At 52.8% G+C, this 25,694-nt stretch overlaps 3 protein-coding genes across 3 annotated transcripts, besides 1 other annotated feature; 2 read left to right on the top strand and 1 right to left on the bottom strand.

Annotated features, from left to right (window-relative positions):
• The first annotated feature begins 4,033 nt into the window (after positions 1-4,033).
• Positions 4,034-5,701: a sequence feature (pseudogene).
• Positions 5,702-11,161: 5,460 nt separating this feature from the next.
• On the top strand, positions 11,162-13,461 carry PODANS_2_640 (uncharacterized protein; the record flags this gene model as incomplete). Its single annotated transcript, XM_001910773.1, has 2 exons — positions 11,162-11,641; positions 11,695-13,461. The coding sequence occupies 2 exons, from the start codon at positions 11,162-11,164 to the stop codon at positions 13,459-13,461; spliced, it is 2,247 nt and encodes a 748-aa protein (XP_001910808.1).
• A 2,941-nt stretch (positions 13,462-16,402) lies between these two features.
• On the bottom strand, positions 16,403-20,665 carry PODANS_2_630 (uncharacterized protein; the record flags this gene model as incomplete). Its single annotated transcript, XM_001910772.1, has 2 exons — positions 16,403-17,569; positions 17,627-20,665. 2 exons carry the CDS (start codon positions 20,663-20,665, stop codon positions 16,403-16,405), a joined length of 4,206 nt encoding a protein of 1,401 aa, XP_001910807.1.
• Positions 20,666-23,848: 3,183 nt separating this feature from the next.
• PODANS_2_620 (uncharacterized protein) lies at positions 23,849-25,434 on the top strand (the record flags this gene model as incomplete). The annotated part of the gene is made up of 2 exons (XM_001910771.1): positions 23,849-24,027; positions 24,093-25,434. The coding sequence occupies 2 exons, from the start codon at positions 23,849-23,851 to the stop codon at positions 25,432-25,434; spliced, it is 1,521 nt and encodes a 506-aa protein (XP_001910806.1).
• Between the last annotated feature and the right edge of the window lie 260 nt (positions 25,435-25,694).

Below are 25,694 nucleotides of genomic sequence, written 5' to 3'. Positions count from 1 at the left end.
TCTAGTCGTTTTGAAGCCACACTTTCCTGTATACACTGTGGCACTTAACGGGAGGCAGACCTATGTTTTTCGGTCAGTTACCACGTATATCCCTTGGACCGAATCATGGTCATGGCTCACAGCCACTCAGAAATTACTCACAGAGGCTCGTGTTGGCAGAAGAGATATAAAAGTGTTCGGCGATATCATGGATGGGGGCTGGAAATGAGCCCAGAATCTCGCATCTCATCTCAACGGCGTCGACAACATAACCGATGAACGTTTGCTGTGGTGGGGTAAGATAGATTGCAGCTTTGCACCTTCCTTGTTTCCGTCGAGCTTCTTGGGAGGTTGGCTCTTTCACATGGTCAGCATCAACAGCACCCCCAAGGACTGCTGCCTGATTTTGATGCCTGATTGGGTGCTAGCCGACCAAGCAAGCAATTGTAAATGCACTTACTGGCAGCAACTAAAGTTTAGTGGGGGAGACTGCCAATGATGAAACACAGCAAGAAGAGGCTATTGCGAACATTTACATCTTCCGTCTCCTAATTCCTGCCGGCGATTCCGTTTCCACTTTCGACGTCACTGATGCTCCATTTGTTGAGCGACCGAGTCAACGACGACAGCGAATAGCTGCAGCCGTCAGCCATCGCGAGGCTGTGTTGCGACCGTCCTATCGAGCCGATTCCTGATTGGACCCCAAGACGAAAGGCCGCAAGACATGCAGCACTGCGGGCTCGTCAAGCCAGCCTGGTTGGCCCGCTCCCGAGCCCCCTCGGTCAAAACTCCGTTTGTCCCCGCATGCCGCGTCCCAGAGCTCCCCGGTCGGCATCCAAAGACCACTAGGGCTCCATCGTGCCATCATCACCATGGGCCCGGCGCCGGCAAAGGATGATTAGGGTTCCCGAAAAGATCGTGCCGCGCAGTGGGGTCAGGCATATCGCAAGGTTGAATTGAAACTCGAAAGCACGCTGACACAACGCACACAGGTGTTGGCGATGAGTTTGAAGTTCTTGCGGTGGATACGAGCCACATACAGTAGCAACCAGCAACGGGAAGGGGACCGAAGGGATTATGGGACCTCGTTTGGGCGGCCCTTTCGGTGAGTGCTGTCTTGATGTCGTCATTGAAAGGAGTACTCTCTACGCATACCGTCGTCGTCCCGAGGCAGCCGAGTCATCATTGCCGTCTCCATGGCCGATAACCCCTGGTTTGGGTGGAGGACATTGATGTTCTGATGCTCTTCCGCGTTACAACCTCAGGTGATTGCCCAGATGGTAGGCAGGCGACCACTAGGAAATACTCTCTGCGCACGCAGGACTCCAGCGCTGACAGGAGCGGCCGATCCTTGAAATCAAACTAACCAAACTAACCACCAAAGTGTCAGGCAATAGTATGCTGTCCGTCCTCACCGTCCCCAGCCGCCTTTTCGACATTTGGTAATATAGTACACACATGGTAGATGGTAGAGCTGTGGTAAAAGGCCGACTGGTGGAGGTAGAGGGGCACATCCCCCACCGATCGCAAGATCGAACCAGGGTTCCAGTCCCAGGGTGACGGTCAGGGAGGGCAGCCACCATCTGCAGCATCGCATTGGCCACCATTGGGCGAGGTACGGCTGAAGCGCCCGCTGTGACAAGATGATATCAACAATAGCCCTAAAACTCGGGTGCTGATGAGATCCAACTGCTAAATCCAGTATCTTTGGTATCGATGTCGGTCATGCCATTCTGTAGCCGAACTAGGGGAGGGAGCACCCACACAGGATGACTGCAGATTTAGCCATAGCAGAACAGAAGACCGTCAGGGTTCCGGTCGACATTCCGTACCACGCCCAATGGCCGAGTTGAGCGGCATCCTCCCGGCCCCACGGTCAAGCCCCCCGACTCCGTGATCCGGACCGGCGCCAGGAAACAGAGGCCGCCATGGCAGCGGCGGTTTGTTTCAAGAAACATTGACAGCCTTGGCGGTGAGCACAGGTTCCCGCACGCCAATCAGATGCTCCCGTCCCTGGTCCCTGTCCCGTTTCTACGATCTCTTCTTGGCACGACCGTTTCAACTCGCTTCGTTGCGGATGGATTGGGCTGTTCGCTCTGATATCATATGCTGGTGATGATCTCTCGTCAGTAGTAGAGAAATCACTAGTGAAGTCGTCAGCATCCTTGTCTATACTGACCCACCCAGATACCCGGGAGACAACCCCGGGTCCGTTGTTCGTACAACACACCATCTGATTCTCGGACCTCAAAGTCAACTACCTTAACTTAGTACTCCAGCATGGGATCGGAGAATACAGCAACTTCCCCCACTGCTACACAATGAACTCGAACTATCTTTGGAGACGCCTTACTGGTTTCCTCGTTACGAGTTTCGAAGGCGTGGTGCCTGGTCAGCCATACCACCCCCGAAACCCCCGCTGAGGCTTGTACACTGCACGCCCCATCGACATACAGGATTCAGATCTACGCCGCACCCACAATGCTCTGCGGCTCTCGGTGCGGTTCAGCAAATAGACTGCTGATGTGGGAGTATGTGGCGGACCGACTTCCCAGGTCAAGGCCCAGCGCATGATGATGGTTGATTCCTTACCTTACTTGCCGACGGGAGGGACCGCTTTGAAGGAGCAGAAGGACCGCCGCCTAACTCACGGCCGGGAACGGCTCCGCGGGTGTGCCTTGGACTCTCCCGGCAAGGTCATCGTCGAACTGGCCTGCCAAGAACAGGATGGCTGATATCGCCGTCCCTGCTGCGAGGATGCCCAGCTTGCTCCACAAGTCGAATGATGGACGGAACTTGTCTCGGTTGCTATTGCAACTCGGCGTTGCGTGTTTGAACAGTCGAGAGGACCTCGAGCTGAACGCGGCGTCAACTGCGACATCTGCTTCCTGAGTTGCTTGGAAAAGCCGGAATGCGCAGCGGCCCACCTAGATCCGGGACCTTTGATGATCAGTCGTCGATATTGCTTGCATAGTTTACCGAACAAAAAACCACGCTGGAAGTTGTTGGAGTATGTATGTACTCGGTCAATGCTGCTGTCGTGGCACATTGATGCCTGCAGCAGTAGAGTTGACCCGACGCAGGCAATATTGCTCCGGCAGGTCCCAAGATCTGATTATCGATCGCTGGAGCGCGCTTGCATCACGCTGCAGTACTTTGTCTCCTGCAGTGGCTCCCGCTGTACCTCACTACCACCCACCATCACCAACACCACACCGCGCCATACAACACACACCGAGTCTGATGCACTGGTTCATGCTGGCCGTCATGAAAAAAGACGCATCAGCAAATACGCACAGCACAAGCAGCTCGCGTGTTGTTTGCGAAAATGGAACCTCAGGCATGGCGGGAGTGGCCTATGTGGCTTTTGACGTCAGCGTCTCGTTCTGTGTCCTGTGCCCTAATGTATCTGCCAATTCTGGAAGCAAGCTCTAAGACGGCAGATGGCACACACCAATTCAATCAAGGGCGGCGATGAGTGACCTTGTCGTCCGGTACCCGCGAAGCTCGACACTAGAGAGAGAGTCACGCCGCAATAACGGGCTTCCCCGGCACTGCAGTCAGATTGCCGCGCTCCGTTATGATGCTTGGGTTCCGTTTAGTTGGGGGCTGGGGGGTGAGGTGTCGCTGTACCCTCCAGGAGCTATCCCTGCCGGCCAACCGCTAGTACTGCGACTTCGTACCAGCAGAACCCACCCACCTACCGTCGATTTCTGTCGCACCTGCGTTCAACAGGACTGCGAAGTCTCCCAAACAACACCTGCACCCTGCACCATGACATGCACCTTGTGCATCCGCCAGAGAACACCATGCCAAACAGAGCCATGTACCGGTTCATGGACCACCCAACAACGGTCCCTGCGCCCTCTTCCGTTGCGTTAGTCTGCATGGCTCTATGCTGGAGTCTGGTTACTGAGGGCGAGGTGTGAGCTACTATCCCTATCCTTCCCCTGGCAGCAGGTGGTGATTGCTGCCTTCACGCCGCAGACGCAGGTCCCCTCCAAACAACGGCTGGAGACCTTCGACAGGCTCCTACGCCTATAAGGCTCCTACGATGTCCTCTTTCGGTCTGGAGATGATGAGTCGAACATTCACAACTGGCTTGCATGAAGGTGTATTGCCTAATTACTCATTTCTCTTGTTCTGTTGCTTGCCTTGCGTTGCCATTCGCTTCGCACTCTTCTTGCACACCTCGAATTCGGGCTCTGCCACCCCTTCGGTATTGCTCCTATATTTATTTTGGCCTTCGCTCTCAGGAATCTCGTGCACTTTCACTCGACCCCTCTACACAAGTTCGCACACCAAGCCTTGGTTTTCGATAGTCAGATACACATCAGATCGGATCAGATCACACATCCCATCACAGCAACCCCACCACCACCTCCCGCTCCGGCAGTCAACACCCTCTGCACGGACGACACCTCCTACCCCCAGTATACATACAGACACTCACACTCAGTCTCAAGCTCAAGTCAGCATCATGTGCTACCAGTTGATCGAGCGGTACTCATCTTGCCGCTGCTTGTACTACCAGCACGCCATCGACCGTTGTGCGGCATATGGTCGTGTAGGCCACACGATCCAGCAGAGGACGATATTGGTTGGGTACGCCTGCGCGGATCACACAGCACACTCCAGCGGATATGACGACTACGGATACTCCCAGTATTCCGACTCGGGCTACCACTCCCACGGCCAGAGATCACACAAAAGCTCACACGGCAGCCGGTACCGATGAAAAGTTGCGTCTTCGACAATAGGCTGCCGTTCCTCGCATTCACCACCACTGGTACCTTTTGAGTATGAAGATTGGGTCTCTTATCTCTACTCATTCCGAGAACGGGCTCCGGCACCAACCCAACCATTCTCTCGGCTTTCCTATCTCTTCGTGGGCCACGATCGATTGATGTCAACATCAGCCCCGCCTGCCTTTCTCTAAGCGGCAAACAAGACTCAACATCTCGCCCATGTCGCTCAATTTCCCCTACGGACGAATGCACCACCAACGGACAGGCAGTTCTGTTATCGAAGACGAAGGAAAACACCAAGGGACACCGCACCTCACACTGGGCTCCCCAAGACATTTTACCATGACTTGAACGCTACAGGCTCAGCAGAGCAATAGAGCCTCGATTTTGGCTCAGGAGTTATTTGGCTTTTACAGCAACTTGGGTTTCGACAATCTAGAAGCATAGCGTCTGCATTTTTCTACTGTACTACGACACTCGAAACAACACACGATTGTACAACACCCCTCATCATTTAGACACCAGCATTTTCTTTTCGATTTTCTTCATTCTATGGAAGATGTCATGTTATGGATGCATATGGGTCACGATACCAGGCGTTTGGGCAGAGGGCTTCCGGGCAACCGGAACATTTTGGCTTGGGTTTTCTTCTTCTTTTGGTTTTTATGGTTTGATCACATTTCGGAAAGCGTTGGCGAATGTTTCTGTATTTTTATTTGTGTGTTTTTATCTTGTTTCCTTACATTCAAGTCGGCTGTTTTGTTTCCCCTTCCGAGTCATGTTTTCATGTTTGATGCATATGACAATACTCTTTGTTATCTCTTAGTTAATTCCTGCTCAGGAGCAGCGGGCAAGATGGTACCGGAGGAAACTGTTACAACGGGAGGGATTTTGCGGGACTCTGGAAGCCTTTCATTACTACTCGCGCAGTCAGATAGATTATTCTTGCCAGGCCGGCTTAGCACCTCTGGCGGGATTCCAGGGGTTGCAGATCCTGGACGATAGCTGTTGAATAGCATTAGGAAATATCAATAACTGCCTACGTACAGTGAACCAAAGTGCCGTGATGTCAGGATAGGATTGAGGTTTCCGACGCTAGCTGTTCCGTCAGAATCGAAGGCATGTCACCCGATTCGATCTAAGATGAGGCGGTCCCAGCTACGGCTCATCATGGCGGGAATCCTTGTATCGGCTTTTACATAGAGGCACGACCATCATGGTCCCCAAGGCGGAATTCACTTCAACACACTGGCAGCAAAAGCAAGCATCACATGACGATTCAATAGTTGGGCGGTAGTGTCTGTAGCTTGCTGCTAATAATGAGTTGCAAGCCAAGACATGTGTTGTCACCCTTCCCCCTCCCCAATCGGACGTTTTGGTAGATCTCGTCTCCACCCATGTTGGCACCGTTTCCTGCAGCAGCCGATTGGCCTTATTCCTTTTTCTGTTTTTATTAGCAGACTGTTCAATGAGAGCTCGAAGATTCAAGGACAATGAGACAATAGAAAATGCTGTGCACACCCTCTTCCATGCTCGAAGAGCCGAAGAGAAAAAACGTTGAAGAGTTATTCATGGCGGGGGGGGGGGTGACAAAGCCCTGCTCCCATCCCTGCCCGTCAGCACTTTAAGCTCAAAAGGGTGCAAGCGAAGCGTCGGCCGCCAATCAGGCGTCCCGGGTGCCTGGTACGATAAAAATAGAGGGGTGCCCCCCGCGGCGCCCTTTCGTTGGCTCAGGACGAGGAAACTCCCGCTTTAGGCAAGTGGTGGGGTCCAAAAATACCAAACCGGAGGGGCACCAAGCTTTTCTCTCTCTCACGCTTGGCTCGATTTTGCATCTCAACAGATGATGCTTTTTTGCAAAAAAGATATCTGACGGCGCTTATTTCACATAGTTTGTAAGCAGGTTGTCAATCATCAACACCGACAGCTCCCAACATCACCACCGTTTCGATTCTTGCTGTCTCCGTTATGATCAAGGTCAAGGGTCGGACCAGCATTAACGAGAAGGAGGCTTGGAGGAGCTGTTAGCCCATCCAACCCGAGTATCGGCCCCGGGGTTGCCCACCGAGCAACGGTGAATCTCTCGCCTCTCCCGCAGGCGTTTTTCCCCTGTCCAGTCCTGCCATGACATCGTCAATGCGCTCCAGCCCTTGAATTGTGGCCCGACGGGCTGGTTTTGATCGACCGAGTGTGCATGCGCTAATCGACCATTTCTGGCGGCCCTGGTGAACCTACCCGCCACCCCTTCTCAGCTGCCCACCACCCTTACCCACACCACCTCTTCGAAGATCATAGGACTTATGATCATCATCACACAAAGCATGATGGCTGTTTCCAAGCCTTTCTATGCTATTTACCGATGAGTATTTGCTGGGCAACCCCACACCACCCACACTCCTCCCGCATAATCTACTCAACCACAACCGTTTTGGGGCGGATTGGATGGGTGGCAGTCTGACAGCTTTCTGACAGAAATATCATATAGTACCCCCCGACGTCACCAAAAGTGCCGAAGGGTGAGAAAACCGGGTCATGCATAGAAGCTTCTGCTAGCTGGGAGCCTTTTAGTAGTATTTTTACCGGCTGGATGGGCGATGGGTTGCGCTGCAGTGCACCGTACCTTGCGTCTTGCGTCAAGCCCAGGCTGCCACTGCTTTTCCTCTCTCTCGAGACCACCCCTCAGCGCCGCAATCCCACAGCCGAGACGACCCGAGAGTTGCGACGTGCATATCCCATACAGCAAAAAGATGGGATGAAAATGGAGAAACGAGCGAGCCTATCCGCATACAGCGTTATGAAGCTTCCCCCCTCTTTTTTCCCCTTCTGAGCGACCCATCGAATACCCGCCGCAGCCGCAGCCGCGGCCGCAGTGGTGTTCCTCTTGATTTCTTTCCCCTTGCATGGGTTTACTCGGGCAAATCAGCTTTTTTATCCTAATCCTGCCCTTTTTTCCCCCCCAGAAAGGTAATTTTCTTTTTGGATTGATTTGGGAACACAACGACTTGATGGGTGTGGTCCCCCTCCCCTCTTCATGTACCAGTACATTTGCATCTTCAAAACGGAGCGAGTTCCACTCGCACACTTACACGCACACACCACTCATTGCGGTTGTGTTACCCTCCTCTACAAAAAAGATGACAACTTGCGCTAAACAGCACATGATCTTCCTCTGACAAAGCGTGGAGGAAGCAGCCGCGTTCCCGTATTGCGATTTCTCTTTTCCTTCGTATTCTCTGCAATGCTATGGCTTTCTGCATATGACGTTTGCTCGGTATGGCGGGGTTGATGAAGTCCGGTACAGGGAGTCTTTTTCTAGTTTGGACTCAGGTTGGCTAATACTGGACACTTGACCGAAGGAATAAGCCAAGCACAGAAAGGCCCAGTACATTAATTCTACAGGCTGGCAAGACATGCAATGATGACAGATTACGATTACAAAAAGGTTTATTTGAAATTGTACAATTGCTGCCGAGTTCGAGTACAGAGGCTATGCAGAGACACATTTTTTCAGTCACACATGCAGTTTTCGCTGTTCGCCGATATGACTTGATCCACTACGACACAATCGTTTGCTTTTGACTATGAGTATCGGAGATGATGGCAATCCCGGCCGGGTTGCTGCTCTCCTCTCGCTTTCGGGTAACGAGACCTGCCCGACCCGTTGACCGGACCGGATGGGCCTGGGTTTTTTGGTGGCTAGGCTGAGTAGTAGGGAGGAGGCTTTGGAATACTACTCTGAAGTTTTGAGGTCAGGAAAAATTAAAGGGGGGGGAGATAGTGACAACTCGGATTTGTCAAGGGGAGCCGAGATGAAGTATTGTCATGTGCAGGTAGGGAGAGATTTGTCAAATTGGTGATGTGGGATGATTACATACAGCATGTGAATCACGACGGTGATGACAGTATCTAGGGAAGATGACATCACCTGTTTGGGATGAACGCCATGGAAGTTTGTTCAACCTCAGATTTGTCTCTCTCGACCCCACTGTGGGAAGAGGGGGATGATGAAACGAGAAGTTTGTTCATGAAACGAACTTGCAACTGCTGCTGCTCTGATGAGTGAGAGGCGGCACTCGGAAGTTGATGTGATTTCGTCAACCCTTGTGCCGGACGGGCGGGCGTCAAGCCACAGAGAGAGGATACGATCCTTCTTCTGGAGAACCGGTGGCGGCCGTGCCGTGCTTTCGTCAAATTCCACATTCTTGTTCCAGATGGGGGTTTGAGGTTGATGGGGATGGATTTCAATTGCCGTGTGGTGCAGCCAACAGATAGATGGAAAGAGGATTGGGATCCTGTCTACCTACCTGGTATGGCGACGAGATTCGGGCAAGTAGGTGCCGGCCGCGCCGTTGCTAGGTTTTTTGGTGTATCTAACTGCCGTTATTCTATGGGTCTCGAGTTGCCGCGTGGAGCTCCAGGTTGTTTCTGATCCTTCAAGATCGATACGTGTGACGGTGAGGCTGGCGCTTAAGGGTGCTTCAACTCCTACCGTGGAACAGTGTACGTACCCAACCATATGCGCTACTGCAGACTAATGCGCTGTCAAAACCAACAAGAAAGTTTAACGTCATTGTTGCTGTTGTTGTTGATAATGTGTGTGTGTGCCATTTTCCTACAGTAGTCAAAAAATGTGAGCATGCATGACTGGGTTGGGTAGTGTGGCGGGGGGTAAATCGAAAGTCTAGGCATATGCAAGAGAAGCCGCGTGGAAGGGTGCATGGAAGGGCGGGCTGTGTGGTTTGTTTCAAGATATGCGGGTGGTGAGATGAAACACGCAGTAAAGAATTGCCCGAATTAAGCTGTTTTCCAGATCCGTGGGAACCGGATGGATGGGGGTTTTGTGTAAGCTGAGAATACCGTTGCAGTTTCTTGTTGTGCCGGTGAGATGCAGGTTTCTGGAACTATTCTAGAAGGTAAAGAATGGATGTGTTCGGTGAGACTGTGATAATGTGGTATTGCGGATGAGAGGGGTAAGAGAGATGTGGCTTTCGTGGCGTTGAGATTGGCGTGAGATAGTTGGGCGGCACGGGGGAGGAGACACGTGGAATGGGTTACACCAGAGATGGTCATGAATCCTTTCTTTCCGAACTGTTACAAGTGAGGAGGGGGGGGAAATGCCGCGAAGGCATCTCCGGCTTGGTGCTGTGGTTGGATGGTTAGAGTTGGATTTGTTGGAAGGGAGCTTCTATCACCAACACGCCCCCAATCGTGGTGACGAAGTACGCTACGCAAGTGTAAGTTGCTGACTATCCCCTTCTGGACTGTTGACAAGAAGATGGGTAAGGTAGAGTAGTATTTTCACGCCGTTGGATATATTCATTGAGTCTCGTATTCTGAATGAGTGGGGAATCAAGTCTGGGTTCCGGTGCTGAGAGCTGTGATACTGTGGCGAAGCCGTTTTGAACTCGGAGGTCACCGGCCGTTTGGGAATGTTGAAGTCAAAGAAGAGTCGAGATGGCCATGTGGGTTGAGGGTTACACGGCGGAGACGGCACGGAGGTGTGTAACCGGCTTACGGCTCCGGATTTGCTCGGCAGTGATTTTCGGAGCCGGGTCGGAGATGGAGATGGAGATAGATAGGGGTAGGGCTGAGAGTGACGTCAAAGTAGAGTTAGGGATCAACGACAGGGTTGATGATAGGAGGAGGATGAGCTTCCACGGTCTGTGGGCAAGGGTTGAGGGAGCTCGGCCGATATGAGAGTATCGGGCATGATATCGATCTATCGGGGTACTACATACAAGACCCGATATAGCCTTATCATCTATCGGCTATCGGAGACGCGTCTCAAGCGCGTAAAGTGGTATCTATCAGTGTAAGTCGCTGCCAAAGAAAAGAACGACCTGTGGCCACGATAACGATTCCTTGTTTTTATTGTTGTGAATGAAAACTCTGCTTGTTGAACATCGAACGAAAGCCACAATATGACGTGTGAGCCTAGGCATTGAGCCCCTGAAGAAAGGATCGACAACCTGTTTGCACAACTTTGCACGACCCTTGGCTCACCAAGTAAACAACAACTGATATTGTCATTGGTCATGGGCTGAGAAGACTCAACTCGCTGTCACAACTCCGACTTCGTCACCTCCTCTCACCACGAATATCAGGGCACAAAAGACGGTTTTATCTATCTTCTTCACCTCCAAACCTCTGGGGAAGGCTTCAGCAATTCGAATAACGGCGGCCCAAGTTCGAAAGAGGCGTGCTCTTGTGAGATAGGGGTTAACAGCCGCTAGCCTTCTTGAAATCTTGCGAAGAATCTTTTCTTTGGTCTTATCGTTCCTTCTCACCAAATCCTTCGTCTGAAGTCGAGGTCAGCTGCCACATTTCGACCGGCCATATATACACTGCCTGGTTTTTTCTCTCGGAATTTGCTTTCTCTCTCGGAATCTACTTTCTTTCCCAACATCACAGCTCCACAGACGTCCGTCTTCACGATGGCCGAGACTTTTGGTTCCTCCGGCACGACTCAGTCCGAACAGACTATCGAGAACCTCTTGAACAAGGCACGTGCCTCTATCTCCAAGAAAGAGATCAAGGAAGCCATCGGTGATATCCTCGCGGTAGGTTCACTTCGCACACGATCGGTATCTCATTCAAGACTCCCTTCTAACAATCAACAGGCCATTGATTTTTGTAGCTGCAACAAGGGCAACACAAAGCAAGTCCGGCATGGCAAAGACAAGTCTTGCCACCTGAAGCAATTCGTCAATGGCGTCCGGAGTAAGGATCTCGACGCAATCTACGATGTTGCGAACAGTCCTTGTTCTTGCGGTTTTGCTTGGCCTTCTTGTTCATCGCCCAAACATCTCGAGGCAATAGATCTCCTCACCGAATCCTTGGAGACTGAGGGTCATTATGTTTCTGCCATCACGACCGGTCTCGGAATAATTCGCCTTCGCCCAATCTCTGCTGCTGTAAGTCTCTTTTGTCGACCAGTTGCAGGAAAAATCACTAACAACTGTCAAAGGGCTATTGCCGCGTCGCAAAGACCATCCGGCTCATCCTTAAGCTCGAAAAAGAGGGAAAGAAAGCCAAGAGAGTCAATCCAAAGGTTGCGAGAACACTCGCAACCCTCGAGAAGGATGCTGGGCTCACCACCGCCCGCCTATATATTTTCATGAAGAAACTTGTTCAGGCCGGCCTGAACAATACCTCCGAAAAGTACCGCAATGACGCCCATGACGAATACGACCAGATTCTCATGCGCATGGCTCACAGCCTGAAGCTCCAAGACTCTCTTCGCGACCCTGCAGCCAAACTGCCACTCGAACTCCTCCGTCAGATCTTCTCTCACCTGGACACCTCCGACGTCATCCGCTCCCTCAGAGTCAGCAAAAAATGGAACCGTATCATTAAGCACGATACGTTGCTCTGGGAAGAAGTTCGTCTTGCCCAGCCGCGCAATCCTGGCAACCGTGTTTTTGCCACATGGTTGAGGGGGCACCAGGGAGTGAAGAGCTTGACCATAGACGAAGTATCAGGCTTTGGGCTCTCTGCCAAGCGTCTTTACATGCTTCTCTTTGGCCTTCCCAACCTTCAATGCCTCATCATCAAAACTGCGGCCCCGCACCGCTGCGACACCATCCAGGAGTTGGACCCAGCTCCTAGTCCTAGTCAAAAGCTTGGATTGGCCCAACTTTCACTGGATGGCTACCAGGCCCCAGTCTCATTGTTGGTCCAACTTCTTGATTTGTCAAAGGACACGCTTGAGGTTCTAGACCTCGTCCAGACTGGCAGCAAGCCTGAGCGGGCGATCGAGGCCGTGAGGATGCCAAAGCTCCGGAGCCTATGGGTCGACATCGACATGGCCGGCACCAGCACCGAGGAGCACGTGCTCCGAATGCCAGAGATCGTGGCGTCCACGCCGAATCTGGAAGCGTTCTGCTTGAACGGCTTCCAGCTCGAGTGGACGCCCGGTCAACCCACTCCCCAGGGCTGGCGACAGCTCAAGCACGCTTCGTTCGGTCCGGCAATGGGCATCGAAGCCCACACCCAGGGGACCATTCTCCTGCCTCGCATCTTTCCCCCCATGACGGAGAGCATGGAAAAGATCGAGATCATGACGATGAACCCGGTAATTGCCCACAATTACCTATTCACCGTCATGGACGGGGCTGAGGCGAGACACCCTCTCCACTCCCAGGAGATGGGTTTGGAGTTTGACGAAGGCAAGCTCCCAAAGTTGCCGAACTTGGAGCTGTTCCGGTCGCGCTGTGCGATCGATGTGGGACTTCTGGGGCGCTTACTTGCGGTGCCGGCCGCGCGCGAAGGAAGTTTGCGGGTGCTCGAGCTTGCGGTCGAGCAGAGGTGGGCGGTTCGCCAGCGCCACCTCTGGTGCCCAGTCGTGGGGCTCGAGAGCATCGTTGTGCCGGCGGAGGCGTTTGTTTGGATGGAGTCGGAGAAGATAGAGCACCTTGGGCTTTACTTCTTCAACTACGCCGGCTTCGCCTTCCAGTACGGCCAAAGGTTCAACGGGCAGCCGTTTTTGGACTGGCTTGACAAGTTCCCGGCGCTGAACTCGGTGTCGGTATATCCTGACTGGCCTGGTGAAGGGGTGATGCCCTTCATCGGGAAGCTGATCTTGCACCCAAGGGTGAAGAAGATCTTTCAGGACTCGCTCAGGACGGGGTACGAGTGGGATGAGGCGTGTCTGTTGGCGGTGCAGCGGAGTGTGGATTTGTACCATTGCGATTTCAACGTGCCGTATGGGCCTTCACTATTTAAGAATTGGTAGAGACTTTTTCGGGAGTTTGGAGTTGGATGGGACATGGATAGGATGGGTTGGGTTGGGGAGCTTTTGTTGCTGGATGTACTATTTCTGGGTGGGCATGGCATGGAGTGGTGTTTCTGGCGCATGGTTGGGAGTTTTCTGCTGGTTGTACTGTACAGTATATTGTTATTTGAACAACTTGGGGTGTGGACGCCTCCGCTGGTGTTCACAGTACCATGTTTTCATGATTTGGTGATTTGTTGATTACTTCCGACGCTCTTCACAGATATACCGTTATGTACCTTTTTACTTTCTTCCAAAGACGATCTCATCTTGCTAGACATATTTTACATGGCGCTCCCAATCAGCTGAAGCACTCGTGTGGAAGAGCGGCTCCAAACTCGCAACAACGCTCTCATGACAAAGCGGCCTTCCCAATTCCATACTTCAGTCATGAGACAGGCACTCTCTGCATTGGCCATGACATCCTCCGCAACCCGCTCAAAAAGAGCTGAAGGTCTACATGCTGTATTTCTTCTGTGGCATGGCTAAGGCGCAAAATTGATGGCCATGACGAAAACCTCTATTCAGCTGCTGTGCTTTCTTGTCGGCTTTGGCCGTCCCTGGCTCAACAGCCGCCGCATCCACTTCCTTACCGAATGTTCATAGCCTGTTTAAGAGATCCCATATGAAAAACAAAAAGGAAGGCCGAGTCAGGACGAGAGCAACAATGATGAGGAGTCAATGAAAGGGGACTCGGGATTTTGGTTAAGATCAGCTTCCTAAATATTGTGGGCTGCCTCAACAATAGCGCATGATCAAGGGCAACACATGGTTTTGGTTCACAGCTTTCTCAGTTCCACTGCTGTTGGGTTTCACTTTGGCGGTGTCATCAACCAACTCATTATCAACCTCAAGGGGGATGTCTGGTTCCAAGAACACACAATGAGACGAAGAAGTGCCAGCCCAAATGTTCGGCATAGCAAAGGACAAGAATGCGGTCCAAGATAGGGGAGCGACAACATTTCATCAACTGAACTGACCAAATGGATGACAGCAAGGCAGCCTCTTAAGTCTCCTAACCGCCAGCATCGCGCGTTACGTTGCCCATTCTGCCGCTATTCTGGGTCGTCCAGTCCACCGGCCCCAGCCAGAGCTGGCGCTGGATTCCAGTCCACCAAAATTTATCTCCATTCCGACTAGCACGGGCGAGCTTATCTTCCAAGTTGACCTGGATTTTCGTGATCCCGCCGTCCCTTTCTCTCTCATCGTTCCCCACACCTGCCCGATTCTTAACTCCGGCTTGCTCTTTCCCATTGCATCTTTTCATTAGCTCTTCCCACCCGCTCCTTCCCACTCGCTCCTTCCCATAGTACATATACCACCTCCCACACCTACCTTCCAACAGCAGCCCACTATCCGACTGGCCAAATGGTCAAGTGGGCTGGCTGGCTGGCGCCCACTCATATCCCCCCCATGGGGTTTCGGACAGCCCCAGTTCGAGTGCCCTCCGAAGCAAAGCCGTTTGACCCCGAAACGGCTTTCGTAACTGGTCACCCTGCGGGTTGGCCGGTGAGCTTTGCTTTTTTTTGGGGTTTTTTCTTCCATGTCACAGAACTTTTTTATATCTCTCCATACTTTTGGTTTATCTACCACCAATGCCCATAAACCCGAGGAGGTTATGTCTGTTACAAGCAGCAAGGGGCAAGCGACTTTCTCTTCTTCAGATTCAAAATCCTGCGAATCAGCCGTTACTTGCTTACTTGATTAAGCCTTTTGCGCCCTGGGTGATTTTGTTGCCCTCAAAAGGTGATACGTTTCCAACAGGCTGGGTGGGTATGGGGATCGAGGGGGAGAAGTAAAGTGGTCGAAGCATCATCATCGTGACCAAGTGTGTTTTCTGTAACGTTGTAAGACAGTGAGTCGGGTGATTAATAGTAGGATGGAATCCAACAGTTGACATCTTTGACGTCGTGCGTGTTGCCTCGCAAAAGACATAGACTGTACCCCAAAATGTTGTTGTCCAACATGGTACGACGAGACTGCGTATGCTTGAAATAAAAAGGGCAAGTATGTTTACACCACACTACCCACAACCACGCACAAAGCAACGGATCACGAATCCCCCCATCGACAATGTATATTGTACTTCGATAACCCACCCTAGCCTAGCTTAACAACGCCTTGCCATCCATCCACGCCATGCCATATGTATCATAATGTAATGTAACCTCTCTTCAAACCCCCATTCTCTCCCCATCTCAGCACTGATAATATCAAGGAACGGAACTCGTTGGTTTTAGTGACCCCAAGACAGGTTTTTGTATCTCTGACTTTTTCTTCTCTCCATGCACTCTCTTCTTCTAAGCTCTCTCATCTTCCCTATCCATCATCCATCCACACACACACACACACACACACACACACACACACACACACACACACACACACACACACACACGCGCGCGCGCGCCCACCTTATCAATTAATCGCCATTTCATTCATCACAAACCCTTCCCCAACCCAACCAAAAAAAAATGTAGTAAGTAGTCTGCGCAACACCAACCCACAACCGCGCGCGCAATGCCATGCAAAATGAACAAAAGAGAGACAGAATAAATAAAAGGATAAACATTTGGTATCATCACTTTTTCTGCGGCCCCTCCCGCATAATCATGCCGCTGGGAAAAGTGTCCAGAGAGGCCAAAAAACACTTGCAACTACCATCATGTCTGAACACCACAACTTTTGAATCCCGTCCGTCGTTACCATCCCAACCTTACCCCAAGTCGTCTCCAAGACCAGTAGTCTACCCATATTTTTGATAACCGATACCGCCATACGAAAGGAATAAAGTGCTTGGCCTGTTTCCAAGGTTGCGTATTTGACATCGTTACTGAGTCTTGCGAGAGCGCTGCTGTACCCTCGATCTTCGTGCGGTCCGCTCCTCCTAGGCCCGTCCCTCCTATGCGCGGCGACTCATGGCTGCGTTTGCACCTGCTGCGGCAAGGTCTGTTTTGGAGTTGTTGGACAGGCCCACAGGCCCAACCCCACCACTCACGCTGCGCAGAGATGCTCTAGGTAAACTGCTGGGGCCGATGGTGCCATTGCCGTTGGTATAAGTCGTTGTGGTTCCGTTACTCGTACGCTTCACACTGGAGATACTGCCATTCATGCTAGATGCGGTGCTCATGTTGGAGGTCCTACGGGCCGTGGCTGTTGGCATGCTTCCGGTTTTCGTACCGACCGACCCGTTGTTGGGACCGGAAGCCTCCCGCGCTCGCATAGTAGCGGCCCTCACGGCTGCTGGAGGCTCGGGAAGGGGTCTGGGGGCCGAGATGCTATTGGTACGCTTGCTGGGGGACCCTTCGCGCATTCTGATGGGGACAGATGTCTTCTGGCCAGTGATGAACTCGTGGCGAATCGCCTCTTCAGGCTTCATGCGGCGGTCGGGATCCCAGCGGAGGCAGCGTGCGATAAAGTCCAAAAATGCTTCATCGTCGCACTTGAGCACTTGTTGTAGTGTTTTTGAGGATGGGCGTCTGCGACGGCCCTTTGAGGAGACGGTGAGGCGAGGTTTGCCCATGCTGTCGAAAAACAACTTCTTACGTGTCGACTTCTCGATGAGATGCTTTTCCGGTGGGCCAAACACTTCCATAATACAGGCCAGCTGCTCCTGCTCGTTCTCGCCAGGGAAAATTGGCACACCCGTATAGAGCTCGGCGAGAATGCAACCCAGAGACCACATGTCGATGGGCAGACCGTACTGCATACCAAGGATAACTTCGGGGGAACGGTAGAACCGGGACTGAATGTACGTGTACACCTTTTCCGTTTCAAAACAACTCGAACCGAAATCAATAACCTTGATCTCCGAGTGAAGAGGGTGGCGCAAGAGAATATTTTCGGGCTTCAAGTCGCAGTGGATAACCTTGTGCTGCTTTAGTAGGTTGAGCGAGCTCAGCATCTGCTTGGTAAATCTGCGGATCAGCTTCAGTGAGAAACCCCGGAAAGCGTTCGATTTGATGAATTCGTAGAGGTTCATGTCCAATAGTTCGGTGGAGATGCAAAGATGTCCTCGGAAGTAAAAGCTGTGCGTAAAGTTGACCATGCTGTGTTTGTTTTTGGGATCCTGCAAGTCATGTTAGAGCTCGGGCGCCAGGCACGTATCCCCAGGAAAGGCACTCACCCATTCGCGGAGTTTCTGTAAAATATTGACCTCAACCAGGGCTTGCTGATGGAACCTTTTCTTGTTGCGGATGATTTTGACGGCCACGAGAACGCCAGTCTTATGGTCGATACACCGTACCACCTGACCGAAACTTCCTTTTCCGAGCACGTCTATGATTTCATAGCGATACGCAAGATGGTCACCGGGTACGATGCTGTAGTCACCGCGCTCATCGTCGTAGCCGAAATTGGGACTCTCCGACTGAACATCACCCACAACCTTTGCCGCGTTTTGTGTGCCGCAAAAGTAGATGTCCTTATAGTCCACAATCTCTCCCCGTTCGTAGATATTGAGAACTGCAATTCTGATGGCTTCTTGAGGGCTGACGCGCTCCTTGGCCGAGGCACGTTTGCGGAGAGCATCCAAAGTTCTGGCTGCCAGCTCAGTATCCTTACGCCGTGAACCAAGCTTCCTCATCTCGTCTTCTGCAATCAAATCGTCCTTGTCGAGTTCCGAATTCCAAACGTCGTGGTGTCGAAGAGTTGCCGTAGAGCCCTTAGGTTTCAGTATCCTTTGCACCACAGACGAGTTGTGGGGAACCGTGGCACGCTCGTTCACTGTTCCCAGGGTCGAATCCTTCTTAGCTGCTGTACCGGTATCACCGCGATTTCGTTCCCCAGAAAGCACCGCATTCAAGCTGGAGGCCGAGCTCTTCCGTCTTCGTGACTCCAGATATGTCCCATTGCCATTGGATTTCGTGGACGGAGTGGGACTTGGAGGCTTGCCGGTGGGAAGGTTGTTCAGAGTTGCCGAGACAGGAATCCTCGGCGGTGGCATTGAATCATGCTTGACGGCGTTTTGCTCTCCGTGATGTCCTTGGCTTCCGCTGGCTTTGGAGGCGCTTCTCTTCCAGGACAAGCTCAATTTGCGCCTGAGAGAGCTCATGGAAGAAGGAGTGGGCGGCTCCTCCGGACTGGGACGCGGTGGCGGGGAATTTCCACCTGCAGGCCGTGTCACGACAGACTTTTGCGCTCGGGGCCCCGAGGGCTTGTTGTGTTGAACTGGCACGTCTGCTGCTGCATCCAAAGGCTGGGTGAAATCCCCGCCAGTTTTTGACCTTTTGAACAAAGTAGTCTCGAAGTTCCCTCCTTTCGGCACCGACTGGCTCAAGAAAGGCGACGGCCCTGATCTGGCGGTTCCATTCTTCACACCGGCAAAGGACTCAGTAGAACTGGTGGGTGGCTCTGCCGTAGTGGCAGGACTTTCACGATGGAGCCTCTGCACCGACGCGCTGCTCCTGAGATGCTGTATATCGGCCCTGTCTTCAGGCCGTATTCTTCCAAAAAATGTGCCCTTCGATGCCGTCATGGGAGTCGTCGGCGTTTTTGGGATCTGCCTTGATGGGGGCGGGGAGAGATTTCTGTCACCATGAGTTTGAAGAGCAGCAATCTTGGCCGCGGTTGGGGTGCTGAGGGGACCAAGGGTGATGGGCGGCAACCGCAGCGGTTGCAAGCTCTTCTTCGACTGAGCTGCCGCAGGATTCTTCTCGAGATCCAGCTTCGAGGTGTGTACTGTCTTCCTGTTACTTGGCTTACGTTGAAGCTTGGCAGGTGCTGAATCACTCGTCTGCGCGCCCGATATACTCGCTGTCGAATTGCTATGGATGCTGCTGGCATCATAGGCCAGGTTGGACCTCCTCTTCTCCAGAAACGAAGCAGCTTCGAGATGCGCCTCCTTTGGAGACTCGTACGCCTTTGGAATCGCGGGCACCGGTGGCACTTCCTCGCTGCTGTCAAAGCTCGCCGAATTGTGAAGATTGAGCGCCTTGGGGGCAGGCAATCGCGAACTGTTTGCACCTTGCATGGCTCGCTGCTGCATAGAGCCAGTGGACGTCCGCACCGTGTTGAGACTGGTGCTTGAGTTGACGGACAGACCTGAGCTGTATGACTTTCTGGTGTGGTCGGGCGTGGTTCGTGAAGACGAAGGGGTCGAGATCTTTCGAGGCAGCATAGAAGGGGATCGAGACGAGGCGCGACCGTCGGCCGAAATAGGTGGTGGATGGGGCAGCGCGGCGGAAGCGCCAGCAACAGGGCCCTGTTGAACGTGGTGCATCGTAGATAGGCGTTTCATTCGTCTTGTATCGGTAGGGCTGATAGTTCGTGCACCCAGTCCAGTGGCGTGACTGGCATGATGAGTTCCTGGCATGACAGATATCCGCTTCGCTGAGCTTGGAGTAGAACCCTTGGCGGCAACTCTGTTGGGGGAGCGAGGCATTGCCATGGCTATGTGAGTATGTTCGGGTTTGAGCGTGGTGTCTGGTGTGAGCATATCCTGGTTGGATCTGGGCAATGGCTGCACAGACCTTGCCTTGGATGCTCTCGAGCTTGTCAGGTGCCGCATGCTCTCCACTACCGTAGATCGAGGTGCAACATCCACCGACGCTCTCGAAGCCTCGAGGACGGGCCTGTCTGATAAAGACACCGCACTAGGTCTCCGCTTTCGGGTCTGAACCTCTTTGACCTGAGCCTCTCCCAGCTGAACATCTCCAGTTGACTTCCGTGGCGGCTTGGCGGGATTGGGGTTGGAGACTGGGGGATAATGACTTTGTCGGCGCGCACGCATGACAGCCGGAGCAGTGGGAGCATTGGGCACGCCTGGGTTACCAGATGGCGTAGAAGCAGTGCTAGGTTGAGGCGGCCTGCTTGACGTGCTAGGTCTTCGTAGAATTGAGCCTGTTCGTGAACGCGTGATGGCAGGCTGCTGAGGCAAGGCATGGGCAGCGGCGCTTGGCCGTGTCATGTCGAGGCGCTCGACCATGTTGTGGTTGTTGCCCGCACTTCGATCGCCCAAAATTGTTCCCTGCCCAGTCGGTGAAGGAAATTGCGTGAGTTTGAAGTCGGTCGAGGCAGACTCGAGGCTGCTCTGGAGGTCGTCGAAGCTGACCGAGGGCAGAAACTCGAAGGATGCGTTGGCGATGTCGGTCACGTTATTGGACACGCCATTCCCAGCCCCGAAAGAGAAGAGGGAGTGGTTGTTGGAAGAGGAGGCACTGAGCATTGGAGCGTCGACGGTGGGCCGTCTGATGGAGCCGATCTTGGTGGGACTGGGGGGGTTCAGGTTCAGCGGTCTCCTAGAATAACAAAACAATCGCAAGGGTTAGCACAATGCTGCATGAGGCAACGGTCCCATGTGCCGCAAAAGTTTTTGCAGGTGCCAGTGAATATTTCGATGCCCACGAGGCAGCGAATTCAAGACACAGCCAGTTCAAAAGGGGGAGCACAACCTGGTGGGCGACTGGTTCTCCCGTCTGGGCCCAGCCGGAGCGCGATGGTCTCTATTCATAGGTTCGGCCGAGAACGCGCCACTCGTTTTTTTCCGTCGCAGCAGCAGCCAAGAGTCTTTAAATCAATGGGGGTCGTGCTTGAAGAGGATGATGATGTGGCAGAGGCTGATGGGCTCGGGAGAGGCCAATGTCCCGGCGTCAGTCTGTAGGCGATGGCTGCAATTCACGCTTCGGCAGCGTAGATTGAATTCGAACCCCCAAAGGATCAACGCCAGTGGTTAGGAGCGTCGTCGTCCAAGGCTCAGTCCGGTCAGGGAGCTGAGAACAATCGAAAGGCTACCTCATTCCGGGGGCGCGCAGAGTGTGGGATCGAGCGTGTCGAGAATACAATGGGGGTGGCTTCTCGCGCACTGGGAGCGTACGTCGTGAAGTGAACGATGGAAGAAGAGGTGAGGGTCAAGTTGTGGTGCGGTGCAGGGACGCTGCTGGTCTCTTGGCCTCCACTCTCTCTGGTCTGGGACACACCACTGGCGAGAGAGACAGTTGTTTTGCAGGCTGTTTTTGGTGGCAGGTGGCAGCGGGCAGTGGGCTTGGGCTGGGCTTGGTGGGCCCCACTGGGGTGTCCTGCAACTTTCAGCGGTCGTGACAAGCAGCACGCTTTTTTCACTGGGCAACAGCTGAACGGCATGTGGAGTGCAAGAGGCGAGGGAACGGTATGCAGGGTGCACCTCGATATCATCAACGTCAAAGGAAGCACGACATGTTCTGGAACCTTTTGCAGAGCCCTCGGAACACGTGGAGACGGCTTCCCTTCATTCATCAAGGACAATGACAACCTACTCCTTCTCTCGATCACTCCGAGCAGGGTCATCGATCGGTTGCTCTGAGGCTGGCTGGATCGTGCAAACACATCTCCCGTCACCTGCACCGACGTTGGCCCCCGTCCCACCACATAAAGTTTACGGTAAGAAACCCTTATATTTCTGCCTCTCTCTGCCTCTCTCTGCCTCTCTCTGCCTCTCTCTGCCTCTCTCTGCCTCTCTCTGCAGCTCTTCTCTTCTTCTGCCTCAAAACATGATAGAATTACAACAACCACAGGGCATGTCAGCTCCTCATATATCTGTCACTCGATTGATTGGATATGAATCACGACAGCTCCTCCTAACTTAGTTGCAAACGAACCGTCCGGCTCAGCATGGTACGTGCGTCCAGGGGCATGTGGGGCCATGAATAGGAGACTGAATCTTTTTTGGAGATTTCCAGAGTCGCAGAGCAATGCAAAAGAGGCATCGGGCAAAGGAAACAAAAACAAACTCGAAACTGTCGGCCCTCTAGCACGGCGCTACGGGAGCAACATGCAGGGGAAGGCTGCCCTTGCAGCACAATGCCAGTATTGTCCCATTCAAGGCACGGCAACACTCCAGATGCTAGCTGTTAGTGGCGTCGACTCGTCGACGGTGAGGAGGGGACCGCCAAAAAAACCACCAAGCCAGCAAACTCTGCCTGGCTGTCTTCGAAACGGGAATGACGAGCACAGTCTTTGCTGCCAGCGGGTTCCGCTCGGCTTCTGCGGTCCTTGCTTGGCACCACTCACCTTCCAGCATCGAGAGCTTCCCAGCCTGCCACCTGTGCACCGCGCTGCTGCAAACCCCTCTTCCAGGTATCGTGTTGCGAAGAAGCGGTGTCCCTACATACCTAGATCTATCTGTACATGTGCCTGAATGGGTCCATCGGCGCATCGTGCCTATCAGCAACACAGCAACCAGCACGACCTTGCTTGTTGTCGACTACCTGGCTGTTGTTTGTTGTTTGCTTAACAGAGGGCATTAAGACGGTGTAGGAATCGACCTCAGCAACCCGGCCCCTCATCCCGGCTCGTTATTATGCGACAATGGATTTCATCTTGAAGGGCATCTCGACTATCGACCCGGAAATGCCCCGAGCCGTCGTGGCCATTGGCTCTTCAGATAGAAGGGCGGGTTATATCCCTAATTTCCGATCGTGTCTCATCGAAACTGGCTGGGGAGATAATAATGTTCGGTTGTTGACTGTTTTTGGATGCAGAACCAACCGGTGGTATGGAGTAGTATTGATGCATTTCCCAGTTCATTTCGATTTTCGAGAACATTTCGGCCACGCGCCAACAACGCGTGCCAGGCGCGCTATACTACGCCGTAGTATCATCAGTAAATGTCGTGCCTCATCTCCTGTCAACGTTCTTGATGTAACATCAAACAATGGTGAGGCTCCTCGTTCTTGGAGAAGCCATCGGACACGGCGGGGAAAAGCAGGATTCGCGGGACCCTGCAGATGGCCTGCCGAATTCCGTACCTTTTAGCGGAGTGACGGCCCCGGATGTAGCCACCGAACCCGGCGCTCCGGTACGAACGGGCGTGCTTCAGCGCGTGGTTTTGGGAATTGCATGTTTTGGTCGTACACTCTTATTCCACGCAAGTTGGCCGAATGGTGCGATATGGCGTTCCTTGAAATGTAACAAAGATGCTGATTATTTATGTACAAATGTCCTTTCTGCTGTACTTTGCAGCACCTAAACGTAGCGCTTGTCTTGGCCCAGTTTTGTGGCATGTGACGTTGTGTGGCCCGGGCTTGAGAGGTTCACCAGTGACGACACCAGACACGCAACCTCAGTCTTACAGCCACCACCTGAATCTTATCGGCATCTCCCCTTCAACAATTGTAACAGCCTCATCTACCGAGCACCCGTCAACCGTTGAACCCATTCCTTCATCGAGACTCCTGCGTATCGCGCAGTTCGACTCCTGGGACCGGCTCTCATCCAGACTTGACCATCGAACACCGGTTGTGGGGCTCTCATGAGTGATGCATGAGATTCACATGCATCCAAGAACAGAATAGTGAGACAGAATCATCAACACTCCGGTCTTCAGCGCATAATCATCGATAAACATCACGATCTCCCTTGACTTATTATCACGATGGTGGATGAACTGGAAGAACAGTTATTGACTGCCGCCGATGAATCCGTCATGCCAGAAGGTGATGAAAGCCAACCATCACAACCACAAGATCATCAATCTCGCTCGGCGAGGAAAGTAAAAAGCTTGAAGAATGGTATATTTCGGGCTGCAAGTATACAAGACAAACTACTAGAGAAGTAGGTCTTTTGTGTTTTTCCGCTCTTCTAATTTCGAGCCCTGGTATGCTAACCACTTCATACAGACTTCTATCACAAGTGATACCAGCAGAAGATGGTCACACACAAACACCCTCCATCATGGGAGGTGACGACCCTCCAGCCTTTGCCGAACGACCCGGATTCTCTATCCCTTTGATGTCCAACAACTTCCGCCGCTTCAACGCTCGCATTGGTGTGGTTTTCAAATTCCAGTCTCGAGCTCTGAAAGTGCTTTCATGGCGCAAACCAACCCACACCCTCTCCCTCCTCGCAGTCTACACCTTCGTCTGCCTCGACCCCTACCTCCTCTTCGCACTTCCCCTCGCGATAGCCGTCTTCTTCATCTTCGTCCCCTCCTTCATCGCCCGTCACCCTGCCCCGTCAACATCCTCCGACCCCGACCACCAAGTCCGAAACCTAGGCTATTCCCCCCGTGGCCCTCCTTTAGCACCAGCTCGCAACTTCCAGCCCACCAAAGAGCTGTCCAAGGACTTCTTCCGCAACATGGGTGACCTCCAAAACGTCATGGAGGATTTCTCCGTCGTCCACGACAAAGTCGTGACTCTAATCGTCCCCGTAACCAACTTCTCCGACGAGGCGCTCTCATCCGCTATTTTCGTCGGGCTATTCGCCGCTCTGGTAGTAATGCTCATATCAGCCCACCTCATCCCCTGGCGCTACCTCATGCTTGTGGGGGGCTGGGGTGCCATATTGTCTGCTCACCCAACAATCAACAGGCTTGTCGCTCAAGCCACGGAGCAGTACCTTCACCACAATCCCACGCTCTCTTCCCCGACCGACCCTCACCAGGTTAAAATCCCCACTGTTGATATCCCAGCTTTGCTATCGAAGGAAATAATCCTCGACTCCGCCCCTGAAACCCGCGAGGTGGAAATCTTTGAACTTCAACGGTTGAGTCATTACCCCGGAGGGGAGTGGGAACCATGGGTTTTTTCCCCCTCGCCATACGACCCTTTATCAGCCCAGCGCATCTCTGGGCAGCGACCGCAGGGAACGAGATTCTTTGAGGATGTCCAGCCGCCAGAAGGGTGGGAGTGGTCAGAGAAGAAGTGGGGGCTTGATCTGTGGAGCAGGGAGTGGGTAGAGGAGAGGATTATTACGGGCGTGGAGATTGAGACGGAGGGGGAGAGGTGGGTTTATGATATCGCCTCTTCTTCGGAAAAGTCTGCTGGTGGTGGTGGGGGGATGGGGACGATTGGGGAGGAAAGTGAGGAGGAGCCGGTGAGGAGCGGTAATCAGGCTACCCCGATGAGGCAGAATGGGGGGTTGAGTTGGGAGGAGGGGGAGGAGGGGATGGGACGGAGGGGGGAGTGGAGGAGAAGGAGGTGGGTGAGGATGGTGAGGAGGAAGAATGTCACTGGCTAGGTTAACAGAACTACAGAATGGTAGAGGATAGGTTTATGAATGGGATGAGTTATGATCATGCTTCTTTCCGTTTGTGAGACTGGTTACACTGCTTTGGTTGCAACTTGAGGTTTACCGCGTGGCTGGAAATTGGTGTTGCTGTCCACGTGGTGGACAAAGAAATAGAGAATACCAAGGAAGAAAAAAATGAAACCCTAACCCGCAACACGCTTCATAACTTTATGCGCTGCTAGGTAAAGATTTCCTTAAACATATTCCCC

The sequence above is a fragment of the Podospora anserina genome, chromosome 2 (genome assembly GCF_000226545.1).
Source record: "Podospora anserina S mat+ genomic DNA chromosome 2, supercontig 2".
Lineage (NCBI taxonomy): Eukaryota > Fungi > Ascomycota > Sordariomycetes > Sordariales > Podosporaceae > Podospora > Podospora anserina.
The sequence above is the reverse complement of the archived record's forward strand: the minus strand, read 5'-3'. Positions and strand labels throughout refer to the sequence as shown.